This window comes from Microtus ochrogaster, chromosome 19 (assembly GCF_000317375.1).
Source record: "Microtus ochrogaster isolate Prairie Vole_2 chromosome 19, MicOch1.0, whole genome shotgun sequence".
Classification (NCBI taxonomy): domain Eukaryota; kingdom Metazoa; phylum Chordata; class Mammalia; order Rodentia; family Cricetidae; genus Microtus; species Microtus ochrogaster.
Genome location: NC_022021.1, coordinates 22,939,925 through 22,964,921, shown reverse-complemented (window position 1 = coordinate 22,964,921; position 24,997 = coordinate 22,939,925). Strand labels below are relative to the sequence as shown.

General features: G+C 42.9%; 1 protein-coding gene across 1 annotated transcript in view; it reads right to left on the bottom strand.

The window, feature by feature from the left end:
• The window catches only part of Fam81b (family with sequence similarity 81 member B), a 75,955-nt gene extending 54,118 nt beyond the window's left edge, over positions 1 to 21,837 (bottom strand). The window contains exons 1-3 of the mRNA XM_013349651.1: positions 21,825 to 21,837; positions 19,095 to 19,192; positions 15,976 to 16,040 (exon numbers count right to left, since the gene is read on the bottom strand). Of these exons, the coding sequence (XP_013205105.1) occupies positions 15,976 to 16,040; positions 19,095 to 19,192; positions 21,825 to 21,837 (176 nt within the window). The remainder of the gene's footprint in view (positions 1 to 15,975; positions 16,041 to 19,094; positions 19,193 to 21,824) is intronic.
• Positions 21,838 to 24,997: the final 3,160 nt, after the last annotated feature.

The following is a 24,997-nucleotide window of genomic DNA, read 5'->3' as shown; positions in this document are numbered from 1 at the left end:
TTTATACTTAGCTCTAGATGGGACTCAGGGCCACATACAGCTTTAGCCACCTTGAAAAATAATTGAAACTTTAAAGGAGTCTGAAGCTTGCGATCTAGTGTGACCTTTGTCAGGTCTAAAACAGAGCCCCAATTCCCCTGAAGGTAGTGGATAACCCCATCATGACAGTCTTTGCTCAGGCTCAGCTCAAGCTGGAGTATACAAGCAGCAAATCTCAGGAACTAGTGAATTGGTTATCTGCCCACCACAAAGGGCCACTTCAAAGGCCATGCTAGCCTCTAGACTTCTTCAGTCCTTGTTCATATGTACCTTACCTGTTACACTAGCATCCTGGCCCTCCTCACTTCCTCTTTTACCCTAAACTCCTAGGCGGTTCCAGCTCACAGGCTTCCCTTCCCTGAGCTACTTCCTTCCACATGATTTTTCCACTACCCACGTCTCTATTCCTGGCCGCACCCAGTCTGCTGCTTTTCCCCTCTGCTCTGGACTTTTGTAGATGCTCCATCTCTGTGAGAGAACCTTTCGGTGGTTTCCTTATGCCTTCTCACTAACAACCACACCAGCTGATGTACACCTTGAAAAAACACGAGTTGTCTGAGATAAGGCTCAGGGTGAAAGGTCCTGCTCCTTTGAACAAACCTTTTGGGTAACTTTCTTGATTGCTGATAGTTTTGACAAAAATGCTGAATTAGTACAATTACCCTCTTCCCAACTTGAGAGAATTCTTATGAGAACTTGGAAGACTTGAAAGCATGTATCCTCTGAGAAACTCTGGGGCCGTGTGTGTGTGTGTTTGGTATGTGAATGTGTGTGCATGTGTGAGTGTGTGAGAGTGTGAGTGAGTGTGTGTGAGTATGTGAGCATGTGTGAGTGTGTGTGTGAGCATGTGAGTGTGTGTGAGTGTGAGCATGTGTGAGTGTGTGCGTGTGAATGTATGAGTGTGTGTGTCTGAGAGTGTGTGTGAGAGAGAGAGAGTGTGTGTGTGTTGTGATGTGATGTGCCTGACACCTGTGCTCTCAGGAAGGAAAGGCTGCCAGCAGGCAAATTTCAGCAGGTGGCTCAGCAAGGCTCTGGGAATTGCTTAGGTGGAGTCACCTTGTCAAGGTCCTATCCAGTGGGGCAGTTTGCGCGCCGTGTACCAATGTACGAGCGGGCGTGAAGGCTTGGCTTTGCTCCAAGTCAGCATAGCTTTCACAGGCTCCCTTTCTTCAGAGCTGCAACCTGAGTCAGATAACCACTGCTGCCTGAGGTAAGAGACAGCCCAGCCTGGAGGTGGGGGTGAGCAGGGAGGAAGTAGGCTTCCCTACTGCCCTGGAACAAACTCAGACTTTCCCGCGGGAGTTTGAGGAGGAGGAGCTGAGGGCTTCTGGAACAAACTAGGCACAGGAGACTTCAGACTCTCCCGCGGGAGTTTGAGAAGGAGGAGCTGAGGGCTTCTGGAACAAACTAGGCACAGGAGACTTCAGACTCTCCCGCGGGAGTTTGAGAAGGAGGAGCTGAGGGCTTCTATGAGGTGCTGAGTCACAAACAAGAAACAGGAGAAGCTACTGCCTCAGACTCCCCCTGCAAACGGCTGCCGGCCCACTGCCCTTTAACTTTGCTTTTCCACAAGCATAAGAACTGATGGAAGGTCGTTTGTAGGCCTGGCAGAGGCTGCCTGTGTTTTTCTGGAGTTTGGTGCTCTGTCCACATCTTGGCGTCTCTGGGCTCACGGTGTGGGAGAGACTTAAGATAACTGGATGAGACATCTGGAAACACTTCCTCTCCAGGACTCTCTGTAACAAACAGCAGGTCTGTGACACACAGAGAAGGCAGATGGCATAGAAACAACCCGCAAAGGATCAGTCAGAATTTACCAGGCACGTCTACAGCTGGGGATGTCATTTTCTCTTTCTTAATAAACTGTCTCTATTTCTAATCATGATGTCCAGTCCGTGTGCTGGAACATGAGAGCCTGGGGATCTCATCCAGTCCCATCGACTGTACTTCTTCTACTCTACTCCCTGGAGCTGTGTGTCCCCACTCTGGGGTTGCAGCCACCAGCACTGGCTTTCACATTGCATGGGTGCTAGGAATCTGAGCTCTGGTTCTTGCAATCCATCTTCCCAAGCCCTAGAACGACAGCACTTACCGACTTCCCCCCTCTCTCTTGTGTCTTATCTGACCTGAGAAAAGATTCTAGCTCATTTCCCACTGGATTTTCCTGCCTTCATCTCTGACACCAAGCAGCTCTTTTGCTGGGAGCCTTGACACTTGCAGATTCTCCTGTTGCAGTTGTTCTCCCTACAGTTATTTCACAGCTGCCTCCTGGCCATCACCCAGTCTTAACACCAGTTTCCCCTCCGGCTCAGTTACTGTCATAACAGCCAGATCATCTTTTCCACAGACTTTTGAGTATATAAACTTGTTCTTACTTACTTCTTTGGACTGATTTTCTTTCTTTTAAAACAAAGATTTATTTATTTTTATTTTATATGTATGGATATTTTTCCTGCATGTATGTCTGTGCCCCATGTGTATGTAGTGCCTGCTGACCGTCAAAGGGTGCTCAGAATTGAGCAGAGGTCCTCTGCAAGCACAAGCTGTCTCTCTAGACACTTCATTTACTTTTCTGTCCTCCGTCCCTACAGTAAGACCTTTTATTTCCCACAGTATCCTTAGCACCCAGAAGAGTGCATAGCACATACTAGGAGGTCAAGTGATTATAGTTGACTAATTTCCCTGTTCTCTTTAGGCTCAGTAAAAAATGACTATAAAGTTGCAGGTCATTGCAACCTCAGGACTTAAGTTTGCTTTTTGGGGCAAAATGAAACAGCCTCAGACCAGTCAGCGCTATTCCTTCCTCTGTGCATTTTGTAATGCAAGAAAGAAGAGGAGGAAGAGAATAAGGAAGAGGATGATGACAACGGTGCTGTGCTCAGGGCTTTGATTAGGCAGAGAGCATACTGCTCGTTTGACTCCAAGTGTTCTCCTGGAACATTGCCAAGTGGAATGAATATATATGTGTGTGTGTGTGTGTGTGTGTGTGTGTGTGTGTGTGTGTGTATGTATGTATACATACACACACACACACACACACATATATATATAGTTCTCAATTAGGGGTGTGACTCACAGGCTGAGTAGAAGAGGCTACCAGGCCCTGCTGATGGTGATGAGATTTGTAAATTTGTCCATTAGTTTCTCTGAGCTAATGTTTCTTTGTGGTCTATAGTCTAGACTGCCAATAAAGGGGACCTCTAGTTTTTGGTTTTAGACAGATACTATCCCTCCCCCATTTTAAGATGTTTTCTTGTGTGTTTTCATTGTGGCAGACACTGTTGATTACATTCATATATTCCTAATGGCCATGGCAAACTTCTGCCTGATTTGGCTCACTTTCCTGTCCCTTGCATCCTCTATGCTGGCCTCATGGTTTAGCCCGAGATGTGCGTGCTTTAGATAGAAACATGTGAAGCAACTCCAGAAAAGGAGATGCAAGAGGAGACTAGCTTAGGTATCTCAGCCTTGAAAAAAGAGGAGGGCATCCTTCTCTGCTGGATGTTGTCATGCTATGTGGTTCAGGGAACTGTTGAATTGATCTTGTGAACATGAAACAAAAGGAATGTAAAAAAAAAAGGACATAAAATTCTGGCTGCCGTACAAATTTGTTAAGCCACTAAATTAACCAAACTCTAGATTTTTTCATTATTGTTGTTATCTATGCTAATCAGTATCTTTATATTTAAGTCACCTTTGCTTGGGGGTTTCTATTATGTGCAGGTAAAAACAATGTGTCTTATTTAGTGGCTTCAAAATGACATTATGAAGCCGGGCGGTGGTGGCGCATGCCTGTAATCCCAGCACTCGGGAGGCAGAGGCAGGTGGATCTCTGTGAGTTCGAGGCCAGCCTGATTTACAAAGGGAGTTCCAGGACAGGCTCCAAAGCTACAGAGAAACCCTGTCTCGAAAAATCAAAAAAAAAAAAAAAAAAAAAAAAAAAAAGAAAAATGACATTATGATTAATTCAGTGTGTGGGGGTGGTGAGTGTATAGCAGCTGCGGCACAGGAGAAGATCCTGGGATCCAGTTAAGGTGCTCAGGGTTGCTGGTAGGTTCTTTTGCCTGTCAAACTGCCTTGTAAGCCCCTATATTTAAAGATTTACCAATAAATATATAGCAGTTATTCAGTATTTTCTAAATCGCCTACTTTGTGACTAAGTGTAATTCAGTATTTCTCATAAAGGCATTTGAATTAGTGATATGGGAGGACAGGGAAGTTATTAATGTTGAAGGAGCTGCGGGCCTCTTCCCACAGCCCGGCTCCTGGCTGCCTGGCTAGCTTATGCCCCAAAATAACAACACACAAATTGTATTAATTTAAACACTGCCTGGTCCATTAGCTCTAGCTTCTTATTGGCTAATTCTTACATCTTGATTACCATTTCTATTCATGTGTGTAGTACCCCAAGGTGCGCTTACCGGGAAGATTCTAGCCTACGTCCATCCTGGGTCAGAGCTTCATGGCATCTGCCCCAGAAAGGAGAGGAAATGGCATCTGTCTGAGGCGTCTTACCTCACTTCTTCTTCTTCCCAGCATTCTGTTCTGTTTACTCCACCCACCTATGTTCTAACCATAAGGGCCAAGCAGTTTCTTTATTAATTAACCAATGACCTTCCTCCATCAATTAAATTCAGATTTGTTGGCTTTACCGTAGACCTATTAAATCATAATCTTGGAATGGGTCAGGAGAGCTAGGATGTGTGGGTAAGGAAAGCACTTACGTGATTCAAATGTACTCTGAAGACCAAACACCAGAGTTTTGTTTGAGACTGGTAGTGTGGCCCATGGATGAGGGAAGGCAGGGTATACAATAAATTGCTGAAGTGTGAAACTTGACCTCCCAAGCTCTGCAGACACTCAAGCATCTCGGCGAGTAAGGAAGCAAGAGCCACCACTTCGAGACCAAGGGCTGCAGTTGCCGGCTCTTCAAACAGGGCCTTCAGGCCTGCTTGGCTGTTTGGTTAGAGCGAGAAAAATGTCTGTAGACCAACCAATACCATGCAGTCGCGCTGCAGTCATTCCTACAAGGGACCCATTGTATTGTGTGTGTGTGTGTGTGTGTGTCCCGCCCTGGGATGCTCTAAGCTAAGGTCAAGACCGTTCTTAGAATGGGAATACAGAAGCAGATCTGTCCCAGCAGGGACTAGTGGAACAGCGCTGGTGTCATAGCTGGCTCAGTTGTATTTCTAGTCTTTTTTTTTAAATTTATTTTATACATTGAAGAGCTCTTTTTGCATGTGTAACTTTATGCCAGAAGAGGGCATCAGATCCCACTATAGATGGTTGTGAGACACCATGTGGTTGCTGGGAGTTGAACTCAGGACCTCCAGTGCTCTTAACCACCCGCTGAGCCATCTCTTCAGCCCCGTGTTTCTATTCCATACGGCACATGACTGAAACCTCTGCTGAGGCAGCACAGACCACCATGCAAATGCATTTGCTTACACTGCAGAGACACCGAGGACTTGTACACATGCTGGCCTATAGTGTTATCCTGTGGACTTTAAGGCTTCTTTTAAAGTCATTTTCCATCTAGAGAGGTATCTGCAAAGCTTGTCTTGCCTACGGCTTTCTGTTACTAGAGCATAATTATCATGCTTGCTAATGATGCTCCCCGAAGCCACACCCAATGCTTCGTTAGTTCTCCTCACATGACTCTCTGACGACAAAGGCCTTCCTTCCCCTGCCAATTGCCCATTGCTGTAAGGAAGATTCTTTCGTCACTTGTTTCTCTTCAGTAGTAACTGGAAGAACAAACCTATGAATCTGTGTAATGTAAATTCCTGACTGTAATATTCTTCAAATCATCGAGTTATTTCTATTATTGAGTACTATTAGTCAAATCAAAGGGGATGTAACCCAAGACCAAAACCAGGCTGTGGCTACCCTGGTTTTATAAACACACACACACAAACAAACAAACAAACTAGCTCTTACTAATGGGATCTTGCTTTACATTTCTCCTGGTAAGGGAAGACGTGACTGAGTATTTCAGACAAATCCTGATGGAGTAGCTAGCCCCAGGAGAAAGCTCTCCCCCAGGCCACCGCAGGCATCTTTGCACACAGACAGACATTGCTGACTGACTGTAGCTGAATCCCAACAGATTTTCCCCAGCCTGAGTTCTGCCTCTCTCAGCTGGTGTGACTTACACCAGCTGTGCTGTGCCTGGCAAAGCCGCTGGTACATGAGCCTCTCGCTTTGCTGCCTAGTCTGTTCCTGTGAAGACAGCACTAAATTTACTTAGGAGCTTCTGATAACCATTTTGGAAACCTGTAAAAGCCAGAGACAAAAACGGGAAAACTTCAGCCCTCTTCCGAACATAAGAGGCCATACCGAGAAGATTCTCTACGGTTTCACATGATCAACGTTAAGGCCTTATGAGTGCACACAGTACTGTAAGGAAATATAAAGTAAACTGTAGCAAGTATTCTGGTGGGTCACAAGAATGATTCTGTTAGCATGTGGGGATGATGAATAAGAAAGAGCTATATTTAATAGTTTCTCCATTGTTTGTCTATAACTGACCTGGCAGATGGACTTTGCTGGTTGTGGAAGCAAGCCTGTGTTGCTGAGGTTGGCGTAAGTCTGAATTCTCTGAGGGGGACAGAGGCAATTCATGTTTGGGGCAAAGAGTCCAGAAAGATGACCAGGACTGAGGGGTTGCTAGCACGGAGCCTGCATGGGGACCATTCCAATAGTGACAGCTCCACACAGTGGCGCATCTAAGAAGAGGCTAGAGAGACAGTTGTGTGCCTTCAGGAAGAGCTGTGGACTCTAGGGCATGAAGGCCTCATGGTCAGTGAGGTTTTAAGAGAATTGCGAAATGAATGCCATGCCTGGCTTCTTCCTTGTGGAGATGTTAGAAGGGTAAAGCTTCTTAGGGAAACCCTGACATGGATGGAACAGGAGGGCATCTGGGTGCACATACAAATAAATGTGAGCCCCAAGATGCGAGTGGGCGAGGATATTTGGTGACCCCATCAAGACATTTTCCGTGAAAACATGCTCTCTCTCCCCTCCCCCTCCCTCTCCTTTCCCCCCTTCTTCCCTCTGTCTGTCTCTCCATGTATGTGTGTATAAATAACATATGTCTATGTGACTTCAGTTAAAAAAAATTGTATGTGGAATTGCAAGACTTGAACTCAAATTCTTAAAATTTTTGACTGGTACAATGAACTGAATTGCGGCCAACACAAAGATATGTTGATGTCTTAATATCCGTCATATCAGAAGGTGACCTTATTTGGAAGTTAGTTCATCATGAATATCGCTAAGATGGGGTCACATTGGAGTATCAGTGGCCTTAAGCCACTATGGCTAGTGTCCTTACATAAAAATGGCTTTGTGAAGGGTCCAGGCAAAATGAGGAGAGGTTGAAGTGAAACATCTGTAAGCCAGGAAGTGCCAAGGGCAGCCAGCTATTACCAGAAGCCTATGGAAAGTCAGGCAACAGTTCTGCCCTGAGTGCCCACCCCCAAGGGCCAGCTCTGCCTCAAGCCCGTAGAGGCACTGAATCTGCAGTCTCTGTGTTTGGACTTATACCTCCCAAGATTGTGAGATATACACTTCTGTTCAGCAACAACAGAAGGGTGGTGGTCACAGCCGTCCTGGGAATTAGCATAGGTGGTAAGTTGTTGGAGGGGAGGTCCTAGCACAGTTTAATTAATGTCCTCTTATTTCTATATAGTCCTTAGAGCTAGCATATCACTATAGGGCCGTATTTTCATTTTGTTTCATCTCCACAATGACTTGTCACCAATTTTTCCCAACTCAGGAGACAGAGACTCTGAAGTTTCCAGTGTCTCATCTGAGGAGCTTGGCCTGCTTCCCGCTTTTTCCTCCCTCACTGTGGGAGGGAAGAAATGTTCCTGATGCTGCTACACCTACCTCAGAGAGGCAGGCATGTTTACCTTCTTGCTCACGAGTGTGTAACTTGCTTCCTACACCGTGGAGTTTCGCTCAGTTTTTCTGCTTGGTTCTCTTCTTGCTGAAGCCCACTGTCTCCCTCCAGAGAACTGAGTCTGACTGTGCCCATGTTCCAGTGGGTCTTTCATTAGTCATTTCTTAGACCCTTCTGAGGTAGAGATGACTGTGTTTTTCCTGGGTATCTGTGCTCTGGTGGATTTTGGGGTCTTTGTAAGTAGCACAAGGTGCCCGTGACTCTGCCAACTCATCCCCAGCAGCTTTCCCATAATGGGCAAAGGTAATGTGGGCAGATTACAGAAAACCAAAGACTTTTGTGGTTGGTGACAGCCCAGTCTGATCTGCCCCATCCAGAGCTTAGCTGCAGAGCCTCACCTTCCATTCTTATGTGTCATGATGTGGGATATGTCTCCATCACTCAGTAGCCAATAGTGAAGCATGCCATAAAAGAATGCCTGTCACTGACCTAAGACCTGGCAATGGCTGTCCTCAGACCCTGAATGCCACATTTTCACAAGAAGACTTCCATAATCCTTTCTTGTCTCATCCATTTGATACACTGAAAGTTTTCTCTATGTCAGTCTTATGTTCCATTTGACTAGCAGCGAGACCTGTCTGCCCAAAGTGTACCCACGAAGGGTGCTGAAATGTGCAGTGACTGCAAGCTGGCCTGGCTATTGCTCAGTGTGAAACAACTTGGCCTCTTAGGCCCCCTTTTCATTCAGGAAACTTAGAGTTTTCCCCTTAGGCAAGACAGACTAGAGATTCAATCTATCTGAAGTCTTAGAAATTTGCTTATACTTCTTCTTTCTCCAACTGTCCTCATGCCCTCTGAATTCCTGATTGACAAACTTTGTCTTTGCACAGGTCCATGTCCTCTGAATTCCTGATCAACAAACTTTGTCCATGCTACAACCTGGTAGCGAGAATTATCCTGACAGGCTTACTAAGATATTTTGACCTCTCCCTTCTCTGGGATGGAAGTTAGCTGAGGTGAAAATCTTTGTCTTATTTTTTTTCACTGGTGACTTTGCAGTGCCTAGCCCAGTGCTCGTATGTACTGCGTGCTCCATAAATTCATGAGTGAGTGATAACCACTTCAGAAGGATTAGAAGGGACCTGAGGAAGCCATTTGATTCCAAGGTCAGAAAAAAATTCTCCCCTTTCAGAAAAGGCAGTTAAATAAACATAAGAGATTCACCAGCACAATTTGTTTTCCATTCACAATTAAATTCTGCGAGAGGATAGTGAGTGCTCTAAAATCTTAACCACCCACTCTATTACATCAGAATATGTGGACGAAAAATCATGGGCAGAACTGAGAAGCCTCAGGAACTCATCGCTGATCATATGGAGCACCACCTTCTTACAGAAGGCAGAACTTAACCAGAGAAGTGAAGAGGGGCTTTCTTCCTCAGTCACAGCCTGCTGTGGACTTGAGAGTTCATGATGGAAGTCCAGGACTCCATCAGTGTTCCTTCTACCAGCTGGAGAAAAGTAGTAAGAAACAAGACTTTGATGCTTTTCAGTTCATCAAACTTAGGTGAGCATGTGCACACTGTCATAAAGTAAGTGTGTCTGCTCACTTTGAATAAACAAAAAATGAACATAAGAACTATTTACCACCTTTAATATGGTGCCACCAACACCATTGTTCTATAGAAACTAGCAATAATTCTGCTGCCTTGCTTATGGATCATTTACTATGACCTAACATTTAACAAATATTGATAATGTGTGTGTCTTTTTCCAAAGCGAAAGGCCAGCAAAGGTTCCATGAACACAGTCAGTCCCAGCCTCTTCAGTATGCATATCTCTAAGCTAAACTCGTCTGTAGGATAGCATGATCTCTTTTGTTACTCAGGTTTGCTTTAGGGTCTTAGTATTACTTTTTCTGAATATTACCCTTGGAAATATTGATATATGCTTGTGAGGACGAATCCTTGAAGCTGAGTAAGTCTACTCAGGTGGTTTAATGAGTGTTTAACAACCTTCTCTTGAGACCTCAATACATGTATATATGTTCACATTATCTATTGTGCTTTTAAGCTTAATTAAAATCAACATGCTAAAAAAAAAAAAAACAACCTTCTCTTGCCTAATTGCCCCCTTTGCCTTCCAGTACACTGTTGCCAATTGGTGATTTAGTTGTTTAAAGAAAAAAAATATTCATTTTTTTATTAAATATGTCAACTGAAATTTCTGCAGTAATAGTGGCAATGTCTGGATGTCATGTTGTTTTTCTGCTAGTCAGCACCCCATAAGCCCTTTTGAAAGTACAGCTCACACAAGTCAGTCCCCTGTCAACCTGCCTTACTCTCCATTATAACTGTCAGCTACAGTTCATCAAAAGTTGGTGTTCAATAGAGCATGCTTGACTACTGCTGGGTTACTAAAAAGCACAGTTACAGAGTATTTATCTGGGGCCTTCACCCAGCTCCTGGCACAATCTCCCTCCCCTGGGAGTTGCCCCAGTCCAAACTCCACCTCCGGGAAAGTCTGCCAAATGGTGACCCCTCCCCAGGGAGGGTCAAGAAAGCCTGCCTAGTGGTAACCCCTCCCCATGGAAGGTCAAGACCACTCCCACAGGCTATTTAAACTGCCCCCCTGTAGCGAGCTGCGTGGTGTCACACCTGATGGAGATGTATAATCAACTCCTATGGCTAAAGTCTGACTTATGCCTGATCACGCAATGATCATCAGCTGCTTGCATATGGGTGGGCCTATGGGCAGTGCCCACCTGGCAATCCGGGATTGGCAGCTCATGCCTACTTAAGGGCTGGGAGAGGTTTAAGAGAGAGAGAGAGAGAGAGAGAGAGAGAGAGAGAGAGAGAGAAGGAGACAGATTGCTGTGAATAAAGCCCTGAAAACTGCTGCAAGAAGAGCTCCGGTGGTCGCGTCATTCCTTGTTGGCCGAGGTGGGGCGTGACACCCTCCAGAGAATGAACCCAGGGTCTCCAGGTTATCCTTGTCTCTCATGTTTTCCTGGGCCACCCAGGAGTATTGTCATCTATTAAACATGGGAGTCTTTTAATTTGGTTTGATTAGGATTATTTGCATTGGCCGAAAGGTTTGTTGGCCAAGAAAGAAAATATTTAACATTTGGAGGTCCCATGGGGGGCGGGCGAGGGCCTTTTTATCCCATTGTCCCAGGGCCACGTGTTGGAAAAATGTCCTTCTCACCTGTGCTCTCTGCCTCAGGGCTAAGAGCGGCTTCAACTGGGTGAGTTTCCTTTCTTTAGTACGTGCCGCTAGGGCCCAGGGGCCCATTTGTATTTGTTTATGTTTGTCAATCTTTGGCTGTCCTGTTGGAGTCACGGTTTTGCCACGTGTCCGACACAAGCGGTGAGGCAGGTCTGGTTGAGGTGGGACTGAGTGGGTAGAGACATCTTCCATTCATCTCTCACAACCCCGTTTCTGACTCAGGAGCCCTGTCCCAGTGGACACATTGTGGCAGGCTTGAGTCCCGACTCAGGAGCCCTGTCCCAGTGGACACATTGTGACAGGCTTGAGTCCCGACTCAGGAGCCCTGTCCCAGTGGACACATTGTGACAGGCTTGAGTCCCGACTCAGGAGCCCTGTCCCAGTGGACACATTGTGACAGGCTTGAGTCCCGACTCAGGAGCCCTGTCCCAGCGGACACATTGTGACAGGCTTGAGTCCCGAGAGTTGGCATAGACTTCTAAAGGACTCTTGTGGTTCAGAGCCAGATCTCCAAACGTCCTTGGGCTGCCTTTTACAAAAATCCATCTAACATAAAAACAAACCAGGCTCCAAAAGCCCATGGTTTCTAGATGTGTGCTCCCGCCCCCACTTCCATTTCCCACTCCCCTCCCGGCTTTCTCTAGCTGTTCATTCTCTACAATTCTACAATGGATCTGGATCGCTTCCCCCTGTCCCTCCACTCTAAAACTGCATAGCTATTCTGTCCTTTGTTTCTGTTCCCTCTTGCAGCGTCTGCTAATCTGGCCCTTGATGGGTCCACCTCTGTGCTTCTCTGGCTTCTGCCGCCTGCCTCCACCAGGAGTTTTAAGTTGGTCAGCTGACACAGGTTCCTAAAAGGGTTTTATTTGTCTGTCTGTTAAAACAATGTGGCTACAGTCTGCTTGTTTTATGTCTGTGTGAGTATGTGTGATTGTTTCCACAGTATGCTTGTTTTATGTCTGTGTGTATGTGTGCATGTTTTGAGATCTGTAAAACTTATAACTCCAGATTACAACAGCTCTGGAAAAACACAAACGTGGGTAACCTCCATTTTGACCTCACCACCATTTTGTGCAAGAGTACCCATGTGTGCTGTGCTTGCATTCCTTGACTTATTAAAATATTTCTTTTAATCTTCTTACACTTACTAGCATTGGTAAGCTGTAACTAATTGGATAGAACAGATGTCTAAATTTAACTTATATGTCTAGTTTAAATATAACACTTAATGGTACCCAATTCTCAAGTGCCTTCACAGGTCTGAGAGTATGGCATCTAACAAAAGAGCTTCTAACACTGAGACACTCCAGCTCCTGCAGCATCCTATAGCTCCTCCAAGAAGATGCATGGTTACAAAAGACCTTCTGCCTTGAGCCTTGCCTTTGGGTATGGCAAAGCCACCCACACAGCAAAAAGCGGCCTTCCACCTCTTCAACTTCCTGGATGCTACACCTAGGGAAACGATCTTCTCACCCTGCCAAGACAAGTAGACTAAATCTCCCCGCTCCACACACACAGAAAAATCTTTGGGCCTCTTGTACTCAGTAGATAATGGCAAGCATTACTTTCTAAGTCTGGTGTTCACCAAAGATTACAGAGAGACGTGGGAATTCCTGTGTAGCTAAACAAGCTGTCTCATTTCTGCTCATTTATCCCCCATAGATCTGTCTAATGGCATTTGATGACTTAAGGTACTTAAGTTTTCTGCTAAAATACAGATGGGTATGCCTCTTTAACAGGCTTCATAGTCCAGGACTAACAGGTTTCAGATGTATCCTAAAAGATCCAGAGTTCCCAGTTCCCTTTAATTGTTTTCTAAAATGTTCATACCTTTTAACCTAAAGTAATAGCCCTTTGCTATGACACCAAGATGTAAATCTGTTCCAGTTGTCTTACAGATACCTACAGATTCCTGGGAAAAAGTTCTGCTGCTGTATCAAAAATCAGGTCTGGTAAAAGCTAACAGTCTCCAGATCCTATCTATCTCCACCCATTTTCAAGCCTAATTTACAGGTCACCCCTGCTGTCTGGGCCAAGACCAACTTACAAAGCTCTCTCCAGACAACACCAACACCTGCACCAGCTCCTGGTACTTCACCATTGGTACTAACTCTCCTGGATGAAGGACACCTACCAACTAAAATCTGGTTGTATCTGCTATTGTGTTCCACTTATACATCCGAGCCTCATCTGTACAACCAGGGCACTTCTCCGTCCCATTCTTTCTAGCAGTTAGTGACTTCCCATGGCTAACCCCATTCATAGGTCCAATAATAACAATATATTTTTTCTCTTAGTCATCTGCCGTCTCATCTCCCTTAAGAAACAGCTGCCAGAGGACACCAGGATAACAGTAAACAAGATGCTGCTCCAGCCACACCACTCACTGAGCATGAGCCCAACAACTCCCAGCTCTCCCCTCTCCCACTTCTCCCCATGCCTGCAGGAAGTAGCCAGACTTGAGATGGTGCCCCTTATCCAAAGAAAGTTGGGAATGTTTGGTTGGAAGCAACACCTCAGCTCCCTGGCATCCCTTTATACAAAAAGTCTGGAATATTTAGCTGGGGCTTCACCTAGCTCCTGGCATAAGCTCCCTCCCCTGGAAGTTGCCTCAGTCCAAACTCCATCTCCAAGAAAGCCCACCAAATGTTGATCCTCCTCAGGAGTTCAAGAAAGCCTGCCAAATTGTGAGCCCTCCCCAGGGAAGGTCAAGACCACTCCTACAGGGTATTTAAACACCCCCCAGAGAGAGAATGAACACGTGCTCTCCAGGTTACCCATGGTCTTTCCTTCTCTCTCTTACCCTCTCCATGTTTTCCTAGGTCCACCCAGAAGTATTGTCATCTATTAAACATGGGCATCTTTTGATTTGGTTTGATTGGGATTTTTGTGTCGACGGAGAGGTTTGTTGGCCAAGAAAGAAAATACTTAGCACAGAGCCCCTGCATTTTGGGGCTGCAACCTGAGAGAACCAAAGTGAATAGCACAGTATATCTAAGCATCTTGAACGGTGAATAAAATGACACAATGCTTAGGCCTTGGGAGATGGGATTTGGGTGTAACTGAGGGGGAAATGGATCCTGGGGCCTGTCAAACTTTGTCTTCACTTCGTTTTGCTGAAATCCAACTGCATGAGATAGCTGAGCAAACAAAGTGCTTGCTGCCAAGCCTGACGGCCTGACTCCCACAGGCAAAATCAGAACCAGCTCCCAAGGGATATGCTCAGGTGTGCACACATGTCCACACACATATGCATATAAAATAATACATAAACAATGTAGTTCACTTTTTATTGGGCTGAAATCCAAGGTAATGTTCTAAACTTTAAGGTTCATTATCATTCTTTAGGAATTTATTCTTTTGTCCTCTGGAATGTAGATCATTCCGGCTCCAAACTGGAATTTTCTTAATAGGTCAGAGAAATGATTTCTAATTTCCATTTGTCCTGTGCAGACAGGTGGAAACATTTCTCCCTTCTCCTAAGATGCTTAAAGTTAATTAATATGTCCTTCATCATCAGTATTGGGCAGTCTACATTCATTGTTCCTAACTCAGGAAAAATTATTTATCTAAGTAGTACATTTTTATTTTCAATTTATTTATTTAGTTTCTCGAGACAGGGTTTCTCTGAAGCTTTGGAGCCTGTCCTGGAACTGACTTTTTAGACTAGGCTGGCTTAGAACTCATAGAAATCCACCTGTCTCTGCCTCCTGAGTGCTGGGATTAAAGGCATGCGCCACCACTGCCCAACTGGGCTAAACAGCTCAGTCAGTAAATGGTAGTTTTAAATGAAAAATCATTTCTCATGATTTGATCCTCCCCTGCTCCTGTAAATTTAATCCAAACCCATGTAAGCAATTGTAGAAGGAAAGCAAGAGAAGAAGTGATTGCTGAAATGAACAAATTCATTTGGCTGAGGACAGGGAAATTCTTAGCTATAACTATTGCAATAAAAGGCAGAATTTAGAATGTCATCATTTTCATTGTCAAAGATTACTTTCAAAATGAGCCTACTCTTTATGGTTTTTCTTCACATTGACTCATTTGTTTGGTTGCATATTTTCTGTGGATAGGATGTGTATTATAGAATCAGAATGATTTTTAAAGCTGTAGAAGACACCAGGAACTTCTAGTCCAACCTTGTTTTGCAATTGAAAAGAAAGAACTAAATTCCCCAAATGCAGGGTTGACAGCAACAGTGGGAGGACTAAGACCAAATCCCAACTGCTTTGAAGTTATCAATAGGAGTGCAGATAACATCCCTTTGTGTGCTGAGCAGAAGACAGCTCCAAACATATGCATCACATCCCAAACCCACCCTTAAAAACTAGAGTTCTGGGATCTTTGTGCTATATGACTCTACCAATACTGTGCTCTAATTACCAGAGCTGTGACACCAAGGTCCCACGCCTGTGGACCACCCCAAATGGACTCCAAGTACAGCACTGTAAGTGTAGAAATGTAGAGGAATTTGGTTTTTCACAGTCAGATTTTTTCTGATTATTAATGTGTCTCAACTTTCCCTGGGTTTTTATTATAATGTCAACAGACCCACTTGGTTTAATTTTAAAGTTATAGTTATCTATATATTATGTTGTATTATGTGTTAACTTGCCCCAGTTGTATTATTTTCACCACAAATCTACAGGAATTTATTGAAGTTGCCTAAAGAAAAGGCAGTAACATCTATCTAGAGAAAATGAGGCCTGAGGTGGAAGCAGAGAACTATTCATTCAGCGACTCTAACCTCTACTGAGCCATTGAATGCAGTAAATAGTTGGAACTATTAGTTTTTATACTTACTTGTCAACATATTCAACTAGATCTGTAGAGTTCTTGGTTGACATTTTGGCTGGAGATAATCTCACCTAAAACAGAAGTGAGAGATTCAAAATGCATCATGTGATGCTTAGGTGGCCTACTCTTTATCCATCTTGTACTTAAATCAATGCTTTTATTTTAAACAAAACATATAGCGCCGTACATATGCCGTTTGTGTTGTTGGTGACTAAGACTGAAGTTAAGCCCTGGGACACTCCTAAAGACCTTGTTTCATGGCTTTAGTAACACATCAGGAAAAGCTTTTTAGAAGTTAGAGCCATACATCAGTCCAAGATGAAAGCTTCTAAATGGAAACCCCAATGTTTATTGGCTGAGTTTTGAATGAAGTCCAGTGACAGCTATTTATTCCTGACAGAGTCATTTCCTAGGGAATCAGCTATTTTCAAAACAGCCCCAAACTAGAAAGCTAGCCAATCCAAGTACTTTTATATTCTAAAAAACCCTAGATGTCAGATTACAGATGAGAAATAAAAGCACAGAACAACTGTATGTTAATTTAGTAGCATGCAACAAGTTAGCTGTATGAACACTTAAATTCACTATTTTGCTACTTCTAGAAGGTACTTTTTCCATAAAGGTTGATAATTTGGTAACATTCCTATGAGACAAAAGATGCAAAATACATTCACTATTTCCATATACTGAAGACAACCAAAGTCTTTTTAAAAGCTTAAAAGCAAAGCAAGTTTTACTCTAATTTTCATAGCCAATCACTGAATTGGATTCAAGGGAGGGAATGTAACTTGTATTCCAAGTTAACACATTGAACAAGATAAATTTGTTGGATTTTTTTGGGGGGGAGGGTTATATCATTGCCTAGTAGAGTGATAGGTGTGGCAGTTTGAAAGAAAATGGCCTCCATAGGGACAGGCACTATTAGCAGATGTGGCCTTTTTGGAGGAAGTGTGTCACTGTAGGGGAGGGCTTTGAGGTCTCATGCTCAAGATACAGCCAGTGTGGACACAGACTCCTGCTGCCTGTGGATTAAGATGTAGAGCACCCAGCTCTTTCTCCAATACCATGTCTGCCTGCCACCAAGTCCCACCTTGTTGATAATGGGCTAAAGCTCTGCAACTCTAAGCTAGACCCAATCAAACCATTGCCTTTGTCAGAGTTACCGTGACTGTGATGTCTCTTCTCAGCAATGGAAACCCCAATTAAGACAATGGGATTAAACACTAAAATTTTTGTTCAGAAATTAGTTTTTAAAGAAGTTTTAATGGAATCAACCAAGAAATAGTTGATTCCATTAAAATTCTAAGGGCCAAGACACTCACCTGCAAATACATCTCCTCTGAACAAAATTTGAAAACCAAGCAACTCTATTATCCAGGAAGTTGACAATGGCCGTGCTGGCTTGACCCAGTCTAGCTGGCAAGAGGCTGTTGAAACAGGCTCCCAAGTGGTCAGGATGAGGGCAGTGAACTTTGGGACAGTGCATTGGCCCCGGGCATATTGTGGAGTAGAGTTTGCAAAAGGTTGGATATGCCTGGGCTTACCCTTCAGCATTGGTTCTCAACTTGTGGGTCTCAAATCCTTGGGGTTCCATATCAGATATCCTGCATGTTAGGTATTTATATTACAATTCATAACAGTAGCAAAATTACAGTTATGAAGTAGTAATGAAATAATTTTATGACTGACACATGTGAAAAATCCCATAATAATAATTTGTGAAGTAATTTTTACATATAATCCCATCTTAGCCTCTAAGTATATCCCCAAGGTAGAAGGGGTGAGAATACCCTAGTAATTCATTCTCTGTGGACACATTCATTCCACAAATGATCCCTACAACATGGGGAACCGTGTTAAGAGGTCGCAGCGTTAGGAAGGCTGAGAACTGCTGCCCGAGAGAAGCCTTACTGGATACTCATGTGTTTGTGTTCTGGATACCATCTTCCATCCCCAGAGGACCTGAACAGATGTTGGCCTAACACCGCTTCTCACTGCACATTCTTACTGTAAAAGCTGTGGGTCCTGAACTTAATACTTCAGGCCAGATATTGCCTTTTCACCTCTCCGTGGAACGTCTGGGCTTAGTACTTCCTTATCAACTGGCTGGTATTTGCCTTATGCATTTGTCAACTAATCATGCTGTGCAAACATTTGTGGAATGAATGTGTCCACAGAGAATGAATTACTAGGGTATTCTCACCCCTTCTACCTTGGGGATATACTTAGAGGCTAAGATGGGATTATATGTAAAAATTACTTCACAAATTATTATTATGGGATTTTTCACATGTGTCAGTTTTCATCTGCTCACAAAAACATTTTAAAATAGGATAATTCTTATACTATAGAATCTTTTCATATATATTATAATTTCATTTTTCTAATATCTCTATTAGATCAGTAACATTGTTTGTTCATCATATATGACAAAATTTCCTTTAAATGACTAATTTAAGATGACTCATTTTATATAAGGAACTTGAGGATTGAGAAGTAATGGGTCATGTGATAATAACTGTATTATACACTAAGTTTGTTTTGCTTGCTAATGCTTTATTTAAGTAGTTCATCAAAACCCCATGGCAAAAGGAAGGTCGAACTAGCCTTATGTTATGTAAGAGTAAATTGAGGTTAAACAATCACCAAACTAAAGAGAAACTCAAAGCCAGTGCTTGAGGACATTCTGACTTTCTGGTACCTGTTTTCTAAGAAGAGACTGTATACACTGCTCAGATGTTTTTAGAACCACCAAACCAAATGCACAACTTGCTTTGTATGGCCTCTGTCGTTAATGGAAAATATGAGAAGTACTGAAAAGGGAACCTTGTATATAACTATTCTTTTTCTTAAAGAATCTTTATCATAATAAATGATCACTAAATTTAAAAATTTAGCCCCATATTAAAAATCAATCCCGTTAATATATTTACAAGCTGAGATCATCTGTTTTCAAGGCAGCCTTGCTGTGCTCAGCCACTTTATCAAGACAGAGCAAACGAGAACCAAGCAAACACAAAGGAAAGCTATGCTTCTGGGATTCCTCCAAACTCTGCACAACCCCGAGCTTCGGAGGAGCAGAACCAACTACCCCATTCTTAATACAAATGTTTCAAAGTACTTGCTTTCTTCTCTTGGTCTCTGGCCGAGCCAGGAAGGGGGCCATCAGGTGGCTCTGGCTGTTCTTCCGCAGGCAAGGAGGCACTTTTGTTTACATCTGTATCTAAGCAACCAGAATGTAGAATCCAATCAGGAACTACGGCAAGTAAATTTTTGCATTGATGTCATTTTAAAAATTGAAACTAGTTTCTGTAAAGGTGGCCAAACGTCAAGAGAAGCTTCCAAAGTGCTTGACACGTGCCTTTTCCCTCTGCTTCCCCCAGGTCCTGCCCCTGCCAGCTCCACATCTGCCGCTGGTGAGCAGAACACATCCCCACAGGTGCTTCTAAAAAGCATCCAGGAATGTCACTGAGGTCAAATGTCCTAAAATATTGGAGATACATCCTATTGTGCCCAAAGAGAAGAGCTGAGGGTCTTTGAATTTTTTTTACTTTGTTTGTATAAAGTAAGAAATGTAAGGGAAATATGAGAAATGTAAAATTTTGAGGCACTGTCCATGGGTAAATACCTGAAGTCATAAAGCTGATTCCCCGCTATATTATTAGGACTTTTGTTGACTTGCTTTTTATCTTTCAAAGGGAACAGACATATGCTTTCCTTCTTAAAAAGCCAAAATTCTAAGGCATCCTGACTGCATCCAAACTGCATCCCTCACACTCCTGAAGCCTTTCCAAGGGTAGTTCAAGAGCATTGTGACCTAGGAGAGATCTGTGATGTCAGCGGGGTCCCTCTCCCACCTCCAGTCCTTACGTCTCTAGGATTTATGAGTCTATAGTGGTTTCCTTGATTCTAATTGCTCATTCACTTTGTCTAAACGAGGGAGAAGGACTTCAAACCCTACTCTAGAGTTAATTCATGAGTTTGATGAGAGTACAATTTTCATCAAGTTACAAACAGAGAAAAGAAAAAAAGTCATTTTATTCCTTAATCTTTGTCCATGTATACTGGTTGAGGAAGCTCACTGTTTTCCTTTAGAGGATCATGGAGAGTTCAGTCGCGGACAATGGAGAGATTAGTAGCCATGGCATAATGGATCATGGAGAGATCAGTAGCCATGGCAGAGGGCGCGGGTCAGGATTGAAATACTAGGGTTTTACTTAGAAGAAAGTTTATTCAATTATTGCAAAATGAAGTGAATTATTTTAATTTTAAAATAGTTTTTCTCAGTTTTAAAATTAGAATTTGCATATGTTATTATTCACTTGGCTTTCATATGTAGAAATGAAGTTATTGGCTAGACTACTACTCAAATTATGGTTCTGGATTTGCCTGCTCCAAAGACTTAGGTGTTCACGGTGGTAAGTGATAAACTTCAACCAAGAAATAAAGATGGCCCATGAATTTGGCTCCAATATTGTGTCCTGCAATGCTAAGTTAAGCTTTAGAGCTTCAGACTAAAGTCTTGTCTGGTTTACAAGCAGACTATGACTCCCAGCCCAATCAGTTACCCCCGCATCCAGGACAACTGACGCTGAAATCAGTTACTGAGTGAAATTAGTTGGTTCAGATTCCAAGAGAGTGGCTGGAAACACCAACTCTTTAAGCACTGTGGGTTAAATTGCCTCACTTCTTCAGGCTTTAGCTTTCTCTCCTATAAAAGGAACTAATAATGATTCTACCAGATGGCTGACTAAATGCAACATATAGAAATTCAGTTATATACTTACATCTCTCATCCGAGTATCAAGCTACTAAAAGGTAACCCATTACTAGTTATTTCAGAAGGCAACAATTATCTAAGAAATGGATTCAAGCAAGGTCTGTCTTGGACAAACAACTGAATCTGATCTTGCTCACCAAACCTTTGGGATAATTTCACTTCTTAAGTTCATTTTTTTTTTCTGAGATAGGCTCTATTTGCTATGTAGCTCAGGCTGGCCTTCAACTCTTGATCCTTCTGTCTCAGCCTCCGTAATGCTGGAAATACAACTATGCTTAGTTAAACCTACTGTTTAACCCATGGTGTTTGGCTGGAGAAAAGAGTCCCACTGAGACGGATAATTTAATTGCTTTGGACTCTAGCTATGAATAGCTGATTTGTTTACAGAATAATGAGTGTGTATACTCACACACACACACACACACACACACACACAAACACACATGCATACTATTGACTTTGACCTATGCATGTGAAGTCCTTCCTTGACATCAATCTTGTTTATTTAGAGTTAGTAAAATATAACCTAAAGTACAAAATTCTAAAATGCTCAATCTCAACATAAAAATGTTTTAAAATGACTGTATACTGATCATCAATAAGCACATAAATACTCCTGAGTTGGAGTAATCAATATTTAGGGTATTCCAAGACAAAACCATAGTGTATGTCTCACCTTAGGATTTGCCAGTCTGTAGATCTTTTGTATTTATTATGATTTCTCAGGTACATCCCAGGGAATAGTTTAACAAAGTAAATCTTCTGATGGGTAGAATCAAAGAGTCTTGGGAAAGAGACAATTATTTTTAACTCACATAAGGAGTGTATGTGGTCAGTGGCAGACCTGGGTTATCTGCCAGGTTCTATGCCCTCAGCTGAACTAGCCTCTAACCTAGGCCTAAGCAGGCAACTATTCTTTGGCAAAGTCTTCAACTTCCTTTTTTTCCCCCTACATTTTCCCTTTTGCCTCCTCCAGTTGTCTCAGCACTACCAGGCCACCACGCCTGGAGAGACTCATTTGAATCTAGAGTATTTCTCTGGGTTTTACATCTTTTCTATGCTATTCTGATTTTACCTGCATTGGCCATTTAGTATTTCTAAATTATTCCTCATGGCCTACTTGATGATTCATTTGATAAGGAAGGCAGTGAAATTATGTCTATCCAAACACTACAAGTAAAAATACAAAGTAGTTCAGAGATGTTACATGACTCATGTGAGTTCATGATGAAGCCAGCTAACTCTTGTTTCTAAATCTTAGTCTTGTGTTTCATCCATAACATGTCTGAAATGAAATGACCTCTCTAGTTTCAGAACATATGGATCACCTAGCAGAGTTTTTGGTGAATGACCACATTCGGCTCCCTTTTTGGGTACTCATCACAGGATAATCTTTTTAAAAACTAGTTTTATTAATCCTTTAAGAGTTTCACACAATGTGTTTAGACCATATTCACCCCAATTTTCAACTCCTCTGATATCTGTCCCCAAGTCCAATTTCTATTGTGCAAATACTCTAGGGTATCAGCCTGTCCTAAATTGTGGTTGCCCTACCCAGAATCACACCCTTAAAGAAAACTGACTCCTCTACTCCCTGAAGCCACCAAATGCCAACAGACCTTTAGCTTGGGTAGGACTTTGTGCCCAGCCACCCCCATATGTTGGAATTTTGTTTAGCTTGAACTTGCACAGGTGTGCATACTGTCACAATCATTTATGAGTTCACATATTCAACTGCCAGAGCATGTCCAGAAAACACTTTTCCTCTGGTTATCCACTATTTCTGGACTCTTATGATCTTTTTGTCCCCTTCTCCGACAAACACCCAGGAGCCTTGTGGGGAAGGGTATGATTTTTATGTCCCGATTAGGGATGAGTACTCCACAGTTTCTTTTTCTCTACTTGTTACTACTTGTGAATCTCTGTTTTTAATTGCCATCTACTACAAAAAGAAGTTTCTCTAATGAGAGTTGAGAAATTCACTGACCTATGTATATAGCAATCAGTCACCAGGAGTCATTTTTAATACTGTGTCCTTTTAGCAGAATGAGAATAGCCAGTTCTTTCCTCAGACCTATGACTATCTAGTCACACATTCTTGCCCACAGTAATGGTACCAGGTGCTGATACCATTTCATGGAGCAGGTCTTAATTTAACTGGAAAGTAATTGGTTACTTTCAAGATGTTCATGTCATTATTGCACCTGTGGGCACGTTTTTCCAGGAGAGTTACTGTTATAGCTCATTGAGTTTGCAGCTGGGTGAGGTTAATGGTTGCATTACTCTTCTGTTACTATGTGTAGCACCTTCCAGCACTAGGAAAGCTAATCAACATCAGTGGACATTCTAGGACAGTACAAGCTTGATTTCTCCATGGTCTATGATCAAGTATATGGTATCTTTAGCAGTAGGACCTTACTGGCAAGTTCTAGAAAGAGAAATAGCAGTACCCTGTTATATTTTTGGGTTTATTGAATCTCACTGGCCAGCAACTCAACAACAGAGGCAACACATTCCTTGTATTAGGATAGTGTGTGGTGTCTAGTTGGGGTCTTATACTCCTATTATAGGGTTACTCAGACTCTTTGTGTATGTATATGTACATATTTTAGGAAATTTCTACGGTAGTAGGTTTCTATATGGCTTTTAAAAAAGGTCTTTAGCATTAGCTATCCCTTCCCATATTCCTTTTTCTACATTGCCCTCTCATTCCTGTCCCCTTTTAGTATTTCCTGTTCCCATATTCCCCGTTTCCTCTTTATGTCAGTGTATTCTATTGCCCCTGCTTTAAAAACTTTCTCCCCCTCTCATGACCCATTCCTAATTTCCTAACCTCAAAAGAAATGAAACACACATGTCTGAAGACTCAAAGATAGCATCCACATGTGACAAGCATTTGAATTGTTTGTCTGTCTGAATCTGGGTTACTGAACTTTGCTACTTTTCTATTGCTGTAAAACACAATGACCAAGATAGCTTATGGCAAGAAGGAAGTGTTTATTTGGGCTTTCAGAGTTCCAGAGGGACAAGAGTCTATCGCCATTGTGGTGGGAAGAATGGCTACAGGTAGAAATGCAAGTAGGAACATCTGTGAGCTTACGTCTTGAACCAGAAGCAGAAAACACTGGAAATGGCACAAGGCTTTTAAACTTCAAAGCTTGCTTCCAGTGACATACTACCTCCAGCAAGACCACACCACCTATACCTCCCTCAAAAATGCCACCAACTGGGGACCAAGTATTTAAATGATCTAGACTATGGAAGACATCTCATTCAGACCACCACACTAATTCAGGATGAATTAGTTTTCCAGTTCCAACTACTTACCTTTAATATTCTACTGTGAAAGTGCATCATATTTCCACTATCCACCCATCAGTTGATGGACATGTAGGCTACTTTCCTTTCCTGGCTATTGTGAACAGAGCGCAGTGAACATGGATGAACAAGTGCCTTTTCAGTAGGATATCATCTCTTGGGTCTGTGTCCAATAGTAGTATATAGTAGATACATTTCTAGCATTTTGATCGCTTATGCTGATTTCAGTAGTATCTGCCTCAGGTTTCACTCCCACCAGCAGTGGATAAGTGTTTCCTTTTCTCAACATCCGCCAATATTTGTTCTCCCTTAAAAAAAAAATCTTTGCCATGCTATTTGGGGTAAGATAAAATCTCAATGCAGTTTGAATTTGCATCTTGTATCTCCTTTTTGGAGACTTCTCTGTTTAGTTCCATGCCCCATTTTTTATGTTGTTTTCTTGATATGCAGGTTTTTCTTTGCATATTCTAGATACTGTTTGTCAGATGTATAGCTGACTTTATTATTCAATGACAACATGCAGACCTCAGCCCTCTTTTTCACCTGCCACTGCCATCCTGTCTCCAGGTGTCACTGCTATCCTGTCTCCAGCTGTCACTGCCACCCTGTCTCCAGTTGCCAGTGCCATCCTGTCTGTCTCCAGCTGTCACTGCTATCCTGTCTGTCTCCAGCTGTCACTGCTATCCTGTCTGTTTCCAGCTGTCACTGCTATCCTGTCTGTCTCCAGCTGCCACTGCTATCTTGACTCCAGCTGCCAATGCCATCCTGTCCCTGTCTCCAGTTCTACCTCTCATTTTTTCTCTCTTTCTCAATCACAGACTTGTTTATCATAGTGGCACTCATCCGTCAATGGGCCTGAGGGGCCCTGGCTGCTCTCGGGGGGCCTTCTGCCTTCCCTGGGCCCCAGTTTCTTTCTTAAATGACTTAATA